At 48.9% G+C, this 10,467-nt stretch overlaps 1 protein-coding gene across 2 annotated transcripts; it reads left to right on the top strand.

Annotated features, from left to right (window-relative positions):
* The first annotated feature begins 1,062 nt into the window (after positions 1-1,062).
* IGFBP3 (insulin like growth factor binding protein 3) lies at positions 1,063-10,037 on the top strand. 2 transcript variants are annotated; one of them, XM_030796189.1, is made up of 5 exons: positions 1,063-1,600; positions 4,916-5,142; positions 5,685-5,804; positions 7,416-7,556; positions 8,550-10,037. In XM_030796189.1, the coding sequence occupies exons 1-4, from the start codon at positions 1,198-1,200 to the stop codon at positions 7,539-7,541; spliced, it is 876 nt and encodes a 291-aa protein (XP_030652049.1). In that variant the 5' UTR covers positions 1,063-1,197; the 3' UTR covers positions 7,542-7,556; positions 8,550-10,037. The 2 variants fall into 2 exon arrangements, with proteins under 2 accessions (XP_030652049.1, XP_030652050.1); XM_030796190.1 differs by lacking the exon at positions 7,416-7,556.
* Positions 10,038-10,467: the final 430 nt, after the last annotated feature.

Raw genomic sequence — 10,467 nt, forward strand, 5'->3', positions numbered from 1 at the left:
GTGCGCAGACAAAATTGAAGACGCTCGACTGCCAGAGAAGGCTGACAGGAGTTACAGCGACCTCAGCGCGCAATTGCGCCCCCGAACTTTACTGGAAAGTGTTTAGATTGCAGACATAAGCGAGAATCCCAACGCATCAAGGAGAATACAGTAATGTGAAGTCGTCTTCAAAAAATGACAATGAAAATTGCCTATTAAAGGACTATTTGGTTAATTACGTTTCAGCAGTGCCCAGTTAATTGTCTTCATTATTCTTTTGTCGGGGGTGTAAACTCTATTTGAAAACATAATCAGGGAGAATACCCAAAACAAGAAGAACAGTTGTCATTTAAAATATTTGAAAAGCCTTGCCTTAAGGACTCATTCGCTTGCCGGTCCACTCTTAATTGGGGACTTGCGGTGTAGCAACACGTGTGAGTCTTCTTGCGCTGAGAAGCAAGCCTGGAAAGGGGCGAAGGCCCCGGGCGCATCTTCAGATGCGTATTTGTGGGCCCCTGGGGATGTAAACAGCCCAGCGGGTGTAAATTAAACCCCGCAGAGCCTTGGCTCCCTGAGACCCTAATGTAAGTCAGAAATGTCCCAAGACTTCCCCTGCCAACGGAATTAAATTTTAGAAAGCTCCACAAGGTACACACGAATGCGGAGCGGTGCAAGCCAGTTTCCCCGACACCCGCTCGCCGCAGGGCGACCTCACCCCGAGAACGGAAGGGGGAAGGGCAGCGGGGTCAGGGAGATCGGGGGTGCTGAGTTGGCCAGGAGTGACTGGGGTGACCGGGGGTGCTGAGGTGGCCTGGAGTGCCGGGGTGGCCGGGCACATCTTGGTTCTTGTAGACTACAAGGTGACCCGGGCTCCGGGCGTGCGCACGAGGAGCAGGTGCCCGGGCGAGTCGCGAGCTGCACGCCCCCGAGCTCGGCCCCGGCCGCTCAGGGCGAGGCACGCGCCCCCGCAGCCGTGCCTGCGCCGACCCGCCCCCCTCCCAACCCCCACTCCTGGGCGCGCCGTTCCGGGGCGTGTCCTGGGCCACCCCGGCTTCTATATAGCGGCCGGCGCGCCCGGGCCGCCCAGATGCGAGCGCTGCGGCTGGGCGCTAAGGATCGGCCTCTTCCTTCCTGGATTCCACAGCCTCGTGCCGCGTACTGTCGCCCCATCCCTGCGCGCCCCAGCCTGCCAAGCAGCGTGCCCCGGTTGCAGGCGTCATGCAGCGGGCGCGACCCACGCTCTGGGCCGCTGCGCTGACTGTGCTGGTGCTGCTCCGCGGGCTGCCGGTGGCGCGGGCTGGCGCGAGCTCGGCGGGCTTGGGTCCCGTGGTGCGCTGCGAGCCGTGCGACGCGCGTGCACTGGCCCAGTGCGCGCCTCCGCCCACCGTGTGCGCCGAGCTGGTGCGCGAGCCGGGCTGCGGCTGCTGCCTGACGTGCGCACTGAGCGAGGGCCAGCCGTGCGGCATCTACACCGAGCGCTGTGGCTCCGGCCTTCGCTGCCAGCCGTCGCCCGACGAGGCGCGCCCGCTGCAGGCGCTGCTGGACGGCCGCGGGCTCTGCGTCAACGCTAGTGCCGTCAGCCGCCTGCGCGCCTACCTGCTGCCAGCGCCGCCAGCTCCAGGTGAGCCGCCCGCGCCAGGTGCGCTGCGTGCAGCACCCGGCGCACTGGCGCCGGAAGGGCCTGGGGGTTGCTGGGTGCCGCTGCGGGAGACTCCGGTTTTCTTCTCACTGGAGATAGTATGTGGGGAAACTGAAGGCGCTTAGGGAAAGGTGAAGGCGCTCGCTCGAGGGACCCTCCCCAGCCGGCCCTCTACTTGCTCGATTCTGTGAGTGCAGAGTACTTGTAAATTGCAAAGCGCTTTCAGTGAAAATGGGTTAAAGGTTTTCGGAGCTGAGGGGAGCGGTACCGATGTTTAGCTGTTGGAAAGATCCTGGACACAGGAGATTATCCTCGCCCCGCACGGGGGTGTACACGGACTGCAATCCCAGGGATGCTTGGGGATGGGGGATATAGGCGGATTTGGACCAAGGAAGGTGGGCAGAGCACGTTGTAGGAAATAGTACCTCTCTTTTAAAATACTGACTTTGCACAGCCTTTTGGTTTGCAAAGCAATGTCTAGTCCCGGTGTGTCCAAAAACAAGTAAAGTGGATTCGGGTTTTGATATCTTCTGCGGTTGGAAAACCTGAAGCTGAAAAAGAAGTAACTTCTTAAGGTTACCCAGAGGCCGCAACAGAGTGTAGGTTTGAACTCCACGTGCCACTTTCAGTACCATACCATTCTCACAACTCGGGCCACCCCTGCACCTGTGCCGACCTCAAACAAACTTCCAGGTGCGTGGTGGGTGCGAGCAATGTGGACTAAGTCAATTTCAATGACACGGAAGGGAATTGGAATCAGTCCTAGGGCTGTCTCCCTTCTTAATCTGAAATGGGGGGAATGAGATGTTGTTAAGGGGAGCCCCAGAAGAGGAAAAATGCAAACATTTGGCAGAGTTACCCTCTTGGCTTAGCCACTATCAGTATCAGACAGGCAGCGACTCTGGTAAGGGCATCACATTGTTCCCTTAAAAAAAAGGAGCGGGGGTTGTTTAAATGGATTTGGCAGCTGTTCTTTCAAGCATTCTTAGCCAGCCTCACTTAGTTATATGAGAAATAAAGTTCCTGCCTTGTACAGCTGAAGGCTGGGAGAATTCTCCCCATCCTAATCCCCCCAACTCCCCAACGATCACGTTGGACAGATGTCACTGAGCAGGCCCCCATCTAGATCTAGGAGGATGAACAGTCCCTTTCTAATTTATGTAGCTGTAGAGTTCCACACCCGGGTGAAGTTATTTTCTGGCTAGGCAAGGCTGGCTCTGTTCACCCCTGAGAAACGCTGGATTCATGGAAAGGCAAGATGCCTGAAACATACACTGGCTCTGGTCAGCTGTTAAAGCTGCTGGAGGCATTTGTCTCTCGGGGCAAAGTTATGTCATTTGCCAAGTGTTGTACATTATTGTGCATTTTGGGATATTCAAAAAGTGATCTTAGAAATACTGATACACATAGTCATTCTTAGGCTTTAGCAATCATTATGATTACCACCTTAGTAGCTCTGTAGTGTAGGTTGGTGTGAGTTATAAGATTATAAAAAGATCTAAGTGACTTCTAGAATCCATTTGACAAAAAAAGGTAAATTTATGACAGTCAAAAGTCACAATTATCTGTTGCTTAAATAGAACTGTTTTCTCTTCATGCCCTAGACTGCAGCCCAGGCATTAAGAAGAAACCAAGGAAATTTAAGAAATTACTCAAGGTTCTTAGAAAAGAAGTATAAATATGTTTATTTACATGTTCTTAGAATATTTACATTCTTAGTATCTCTTTTATCTCAGTATTTCCTTGAAAAAGAAAGCAAGCTAAGATTAAAAGAAATTGAAACCAAATCCTCTCAGGTAGGGACCTCCTCTGTGAGGCTCTGGGCTGGACCCTGGGAATGTGTACTTCCCAAGGTATGAAACCCCTTGGGGAATTTTACAGCAGGACCTCAGTGAGCTGTTTGGCAGGTGAGGAAACTAAGACCCAGAGAGGAGAGGGACTTTCCTAAGGGCCTGGTGAGTGACCTGCCAGTAGCCACTTCAGGGGAGAGCAGAGCATCTGCAGCCAAATCATTGCAGCCCCTGGTAGCTTTCTAGAATAGATTGTGGACCAGATGGGCCACCTGAGCTCCCTGCTAGGGTTACACATTATAGCCCTGTTTGTTGTAGTAGAGAAATTTCATGACTGTCAATTGTGGACTTAAGCTGAAGCCCTTCAGAGGTCTGTGCTGGGCTGAGCTTGGCATGGTCCACAGGCCCTGGGAGCATGGGCTCTGAATGTAGCCTTTGATCCCCATAAGGGTCTTACAGCCCCTCCAAGTTCCTTCTGAAGAAGGAATGGAGTGAGAATCCTGGCCACAGATCCAGTCTTGAATTTAGTCATATACTTAAAATTCCAATTCAACTGTTAACATTCCAGCATCCATTTTAAGCATCAGACTTTCTTCATTTAGCACTTTGTATTATAAAAGGGAGACCTGCTGGAAGGGGATTTCTCCTACCCCACCCCCACCCAGGGAAGGAAAAGCTCTTTGGCACTTAGAAGTCTGAGCCATGAGTGGGACTTGGCATTGTCTGCATCTGTGCGCTCCTGTGCTCACCAGGGGTGAAGAGGACTCACTTAGGCAGGCACCAGCAAGATGCACAGGGTCTGTGTAGACCTTGAGTTTTAGAGATGTAAGGGGACCTAGAAAACAAGCCACCAACATGCTTGCATGATTCTGAGCTCCTGAGGCAAAACACTTTGCAGGTAATAATTCAGTTTTCCCACCTGAGCTGGACACCAAGCTCTTATAAGCCTGTTTACCTGGTAGCATTGAGGACGGTACTGGTCAACCTTGGAATTCCCATAACGGCTTGTTACAACTCAGACTGCTGCCGCCACTCCAGCGTTTCCGGAATGGAGAATGTGCATTTCTTCCAAGTCCCCGGGCTGCCGCTGCTCCCACGGGTGGGAGGACCACACTTGGAGTTGACTGCAAAATTTCTGAGCCAGTGCTGCAGCAGCCTCCCGTGGCTCTGGTCTGCCCCCTGCCGGTGGAAGATGAAGCATACTGCCTTCACCTTCTACTGAGGGGCACTTAAGCATTTGTCTGCCTTCTTTAGTTGCAGCTACTTAGGAAGAGCACCTGTCAGATTGACTTTCAAACAGATAACTTCTTGAGGTAGAGCAACCACCATGTAGTGAGTAGTATTATGGAATACTACTTCATAGAGGTATTGAAAAAAAAAAAACTTACTTGGATTGTCAACTAATACTGTCATTTACATGTGACCTGGTTGCAACGTTAAGATTTTTAAAAGACTGTGATAGATGTTGATGACTTTCATGTGTTTGTCTCTCTTGGGCGTTTTAAAGGAAATGCTAGTGAGTCGGAGGAAGACCGCAGCGCCAGCAGTGTGGAAAGCCCGTCCGTCTCCAGCACGCACCGGGTGTCTGATCCCAAGTTCCACCCCCTTCATTCAAAGATAATCGTCATCAAGAAAGGGCATGCTAAAGACAGCCAGCGCTACAAAGTTGACTATGAATCTCAGAGCACAGATACCCAGAACTTCTCCTCCGAGTCCAAGCGGGAGACAGAATACGTGAGAGCTTTTCCTCTTGTTAAAGGAGGAGGGCAAGACCTGCCAAGCCTGGGTACTCAGAGCCTCTTGAGGGCAATTCTTACTCAACAAACCCCAGCGTCTGGCTGATGGGTGGACAACCCCTAGCCGCTCTGTGCCTTACCTCTCCCCTCTCCTTACATAAAGAATATTGACCCTTTTGGAGAATCTTATGAGGATCATGCTGAAATAACACTCTTAAAAGCATATGAGATGTCATAAAGACCTCTGCAGATGAAAAATATTCTCATAAAGATAGTTTTATTTACTTCATCCTCTATGCTTGTTGACCTGCTATTGGTTCCATACCAGCTTCTGTGCCTTACTCTGGGAAGAGCAAAAGGGAGACAGGGAGTGATGGTTATCTTATTCGAGGGACTTTCATGCTACATCAGACATAAGGTATCTGAGGAGCAAATTACAGGTCCCACTTTTGGTAGTTGTGTGGCATCGTAAGATTTTTAAAGCACACATTCTAGAGTAATAACCATGACTCTGTTGCTCTGGACCTTCCTGATCCCCAGGGTCCCTGCCGTAGAGAAATGGAAGACACACTGAATCACCTGAAGTTCCTCAACGTGCTGAGTCCCAGGGGTGTACACATTCCCAACTGTGACAAGAAGGGATTTTATAAGAAAAAGCAGGTAAGTGAGGTCCTCGGTGTGTTTTCTTCCTCTTCTGGTTCTGTTGACACAGAGGAGAAACCCAGCTCACCAGCCCCCAGGCTCTTCTGGCCATAGCTCTAACTCGGAGCCTGTGCAGCACCAGTGCCCAGGACTTGGTGCCAGTCTCAGGAGGTGAGACCAAGGGCTGCTTTGACTTGTTGCTCTGAGTGCTGCTATATTGGCCATAATCCTCAACCCTAGTGCCTTTCCACCACCCATTTCCCACTCCTGCCCTTTCAATGGTTCACCCACAGAGCGGACAAGATGCTGCCCAGGGGCATGCTTTATAAACTGCAAGTGGACATGTTGACACATTTGTTAATGCTGCGTCAGGGAGTGACATTTCAAACAACTATTATAGTCAGTTTCCAAGAAGTGTGACATGAGGTCGTACCACAAAAAGCTTACCCTGAAATCCCACAATCGTCCCCTTTCCTACTGATGCCTTCCTGATAGTGAGCAGGTTGCAATATTAAGATTTTGAAAAGGCTGTTGCTAGATGTTGATGACTCCTGTGTCTCTGTCTCTCTTGGGCTTTTCAAGGAAATGCTAGTGAGTAGGGGGAAGACTGCAGCATGGCCAGCTTGGAGAGCCCAGCCATCCCCAGCACACACCAGGTGTCTGTCTTGGCATGGAGGGGATGGAACTTGAAATCAGACACTCGGTCCATGCTGGGGACAGCCAGGCTTTCCAAACTGGCCATGTTGTGGTCTTCCTCCGACTCACTGGCATTTCCCTAGAAAGCCCAAGTGAGAAGAAGGCATGAGAGTCATCAACATCAAACAACAGTCTTTTCAAAATCTTTATATTGCAACATAGTCCCATTCCTGGAAAAGGAATGGAGTGAGAATCCTGGCTACACATCAGCCCCAAATGTAGTCATATGCCTAAAATCCCAATTAAAGCTGAAAATGATCAAACAAATTTAAGATGTAGTAATATTAAGCTGTAATAAATATGCTTCTATAGACTTTGTGTTATGTGATGGCACTATTTCAATTGGCTTTCTAATTGGACAATTGATACTATGGTATCTACAGATTTGGCCTTCGGAGACCTAAGTGAGCCACAGTGGCCTCAGGGTGACCATATACTGGAATTCATAGTAGTGGCCACAGTCAGAAAGCCTAAGCTTTCCTCCATTGCCATTGCTTATTTATACCCACATTTTCTATCAGTCATTCATTCAACAAAGTCATACTGAGAAGGTGTCATGTGAGGCTGGATGTGGGCTCCAAAGGCACAGCTGTGACATTCCCAGGCAGCGGGGATGTTCTCAGTCCCACATTTGGCAGAGAAGTCGGCAGGCCCAAGAGGTTCTACAAGGGCTGGTGTCCACCTTACACTCCTAGAAACACAAAACTGCCCACACCTCTGCTTTCTGGGAGAAGGAAGTTACACCCACATGCATGCACGGGCGCACACTCAGCGGGCCTAGGCATGCGTGGCTCTTATGTTGCCTTAGCTGAAATTTCTGTCGTGCTTTCTCAGCATAGCAGAGTCACGCTGGCAAACCATCATGGGCCCTGCCCACCGACCTGACACCAGACCCAGGGCCATTCACTTCTGTCTTCTGTTTCTCTCCACCAGTGTCGCCCTTCCAAAGGCAGGAAGCGGGGCTTCTGCTGGTGTGTGGATAAGTACGGGCAGCCTCTCCCAGGCTACACCACTAAGGGGAAGGAGGACGTGCACTGCTACAGCATGCAGAGCAAGTAGACGCCTGCCGCAAGGGTGAGCACTCAGGAGGGGCAGCCTGGGGCTCCAGGGCCTCACTGTCCTTGGACCAGCCTCGGGCTGGGCGTGGCCACTGGCCCTTCCCCAGGCTTACAGACCCAGGAGCTGCAGCTCGGGGCCAGAAAGAGCAAAGCAAATAGGACAGAGCCCTCAAAAGGGTACAGGGAGAGGGAGACCCCATCAACCCAACCAAACAAGTGTGGGGAAGGAGGCCGGCCAGTGCGCCTCGGGGACGCTCTGCTTTATTTCAGATACCTCACAGCACCTAAGCTATCATTCATCCACACACGAAGTGAAGATTTTCAAAGTTAGCCTTTACCCATGAGGTCTGGAGGTCCATTTGTCTTCACAGGGAAACTGTTTTAATCCGCAAGAACCTGCTAAAGATACGTGCTTCTAAATTAAAGATGTGAATGTGAGACAGCTGAAATAGCTCAGCTGGGAGAGCATCAGTCTGAAGATGTGGCTTTTTTGTTTTCTGTAAAATATATAGTGAATAGTCTGTTAGTCTGTAGCTAATATGATTTTAATAAAGTTAATTTAAATCTGATAGAAAAATGAAATTTTAAACGATCATTTTAGAGAATGCTATTATATCCAGGATTCTTATTTCTTTTAATAAATGAGGGAACTATTGGGGGAAAGGAATAAATACATTTCTTTCATTTTATTAAGACAAATTTAGTAAGCAGAAATTTGCATGTTTAGTTATAAGGGTTTCTTTTTTCCTTACAAGTTGGAAAAAATAATTCTAATTTGAGGGTAACTCTTTGACAGTGAACACTCTGAGCAGCATATGGTACTCGTTGCCTTGTTTAAAAACATGGGTTGAGACCCCAGCCCTGCACTTGCAGGCCTAGTGCCATTAGCCTGCAGGCCGTGCTGGATATCTCAGGGCAAGAGTCAAGCCCTTTTGATTTTGGGGGCTTGATTTTTTGATTTCTGGGGGCTTTGATTTTTTATTTCAATATATTTTTCTTTTTGTTTTAGTTAATGTGGAGCTCAAATATGCCTTATTTTGCACAAAAGACTGCCAAGGACATGACCAGCAGCTGGCTACAGCCTCGATTTATATTTCTGTTTGTGGTGAACTGATATTTTTTTAAACCAAAGTTTAGAAAGAGGTTTTTGAAATGCCTATGGTTTCTTCGAATGATAAACTTGAGCATCTTTTCACTTTCCAGTAGTCAGCAAAAAGCAGTTTGAATTTTCTTGTCGCTTCCTATCAAAATATTCAGAGACTCGAGCACAGCACCCAGACTTCATGCCCCCGTGGAATGCTCACCACATGTTGGTCAAAGCGGCCGACCACTGACTTTGTGACTTAGGCAGCTGTGTTGCCTATGTAGAGAACACGCTTCACCCCCACTCCCTGTACAGTGCGCACAGGCTTTATCGAGAATAGGAAAACCTGTAAACCCCGGTCATCCGGACATCCCGACGCATGCTCCTGGAGCTCACAGCCTTCTGTGGTGTCATTTTTGAAACAAGGGCCTGGGTTCCTCAACCAAGAAGAATGTTTATGTCTTCAAGTGACCTGTACTGCTTGGGGACTATTGGAGAAAATAAGGCGGAGTCCTACTTGTTTAAAATACATATATCTAAGAATGTTCTAGGGCACGCTGGGAACCTATAAAGGCAGGTATTTCGGGCCCTCCTCTTCAGGAACCTTCTTGAAGACATGGCCCAGTTGAAGGCCCAGGATGGCTTTTGCTGTGGCCCCATGGGGTAGGAGGGACAGAGAGACAGGGAGAGTCAGCCTCCACATTCAGAGGCATCACAAGTAATGGCACAATTCTTCGGATGACTGCAGAAAATAGTGTTTTGTAGTTCAACAACTCTAAGACGAAGCTTATTTCTGAGGATAAGCTCTTTAAAGGCAAAGCTTTATTTTCATCTCTCATCTTTTGTCCTCCTTAGCACAATGTAAAAAAGAATAGTAATATCAGAACAGGAAGGAGGAATGGCTTGCTGGGGAGCCCATCCAGGACACTGGGAGCACATAGAGATTCACCCATGTTTGTTGAACTTAGAGTCATTCTCATGCTTTTCTTTATAATTCACACATATATGCAGAGAAGATATGTTCTTGTTAACATTGTATACAACATAGCCCCAAATATAATAAGATCTATACTAGATAATCCTAGATGAAATGTTAGAGATGCTATATGATACAACTGTGGCCATGACTGAGGAAAGGAGCTCATGCCCAGAGGCTGGGCTGCTCTCCCGGAGGCCAAACCCAAGAAGGTCTGGCAAAGTCAGGCTCAGGGAGACTCTGCCCTGCTGCAGCCCTCGGTGTGGACACACGCTGCACAGAGCTCTCCTTGAAAACAGAGGGGTCTCAAGACATTCTGCCTACCTATTAGCTTTTCTTTATTTTTTTAATTTTTTGGGGGGGGAAAAGTATTTTTGAGAAGTTTGTCTTGCAATGTATTTATAAATAGTAAATAAAGTTTTTACCATTAAAAAAAATCTCTTTCCCTTTGTTATTGACCATCTCTGGGCTTTGTATCACTAATAAAATAATCCTGAAAGGGGAAAATATTTTAGCTGTAGTGGAAAACTTCATAAACACAAACGTTTCCCTGCTTTCCCTTTTAGCAAAAGGACCCAAGTCAGTTTCCATGGCTTCGTGTGCAGCCTATGGAGGCATTGGGTCATATCTGCAAGACGGTCCAATTCTAGGAGGTTGTGTTGTTGGGACAGTCTGTGGCCCAGGTTTGATCAGGTCAGCAACGTGCACCTATGTGACTGGTCCTTGCCTTTTTTGGGTTGTGTCCTGTATTGTCCCATCTAACACTAGCAGCCATCCACAGACAAGCAGGGAAGGACCAGAACAGACACTCAGCAATTCAGTCTCGTGTCCTTTACCGCTTTGTCCCCTTCTCAACTCCAAGCAGAG

This window comes from Nomascus leucogenys, chromosome 17, assembly GCF_006542625.1.
Source record: "Nomascus leucogenys isolate Asia chromosome 17, Asia_NLE_v1, whole genome shotgun sequence".
NCBI classification, from domain to species: Eukaryota; Metazoa; Chordata; class Mammalia; order Primates; family Hylobatidae; genus Nomascus; species Nomascus leucogenys.

What these genes read in the sequence shown, in the direction of transcription:
- IGFBP3 (XM_030796189.1), top strand. Translation starts at nt 1,198, where the DNA reads ATGCAGCGGGCGCGACCCACGCTCTGGGCCGCTGCGCTGACTGTGCTG. An exon ending in CCAAGCGGGAGACAGAATAC is followed by an intron (nt 5,143 to 5,684) that starts GTGAGAGCTTTT and finishes CCTGATCCCCAG; the next exon opens with GGTCCCTGCCGTAGAGAAAT. An exon ending in GATTTTATAAGAAAAAGCAG is followed by an intron (nt 5,805 to 7,415) that starts GTAAGTGAGGTC and finishes TCTCTCCACCAG; the next exon opens with TGTCGCCCTTCCAAAGGCAG.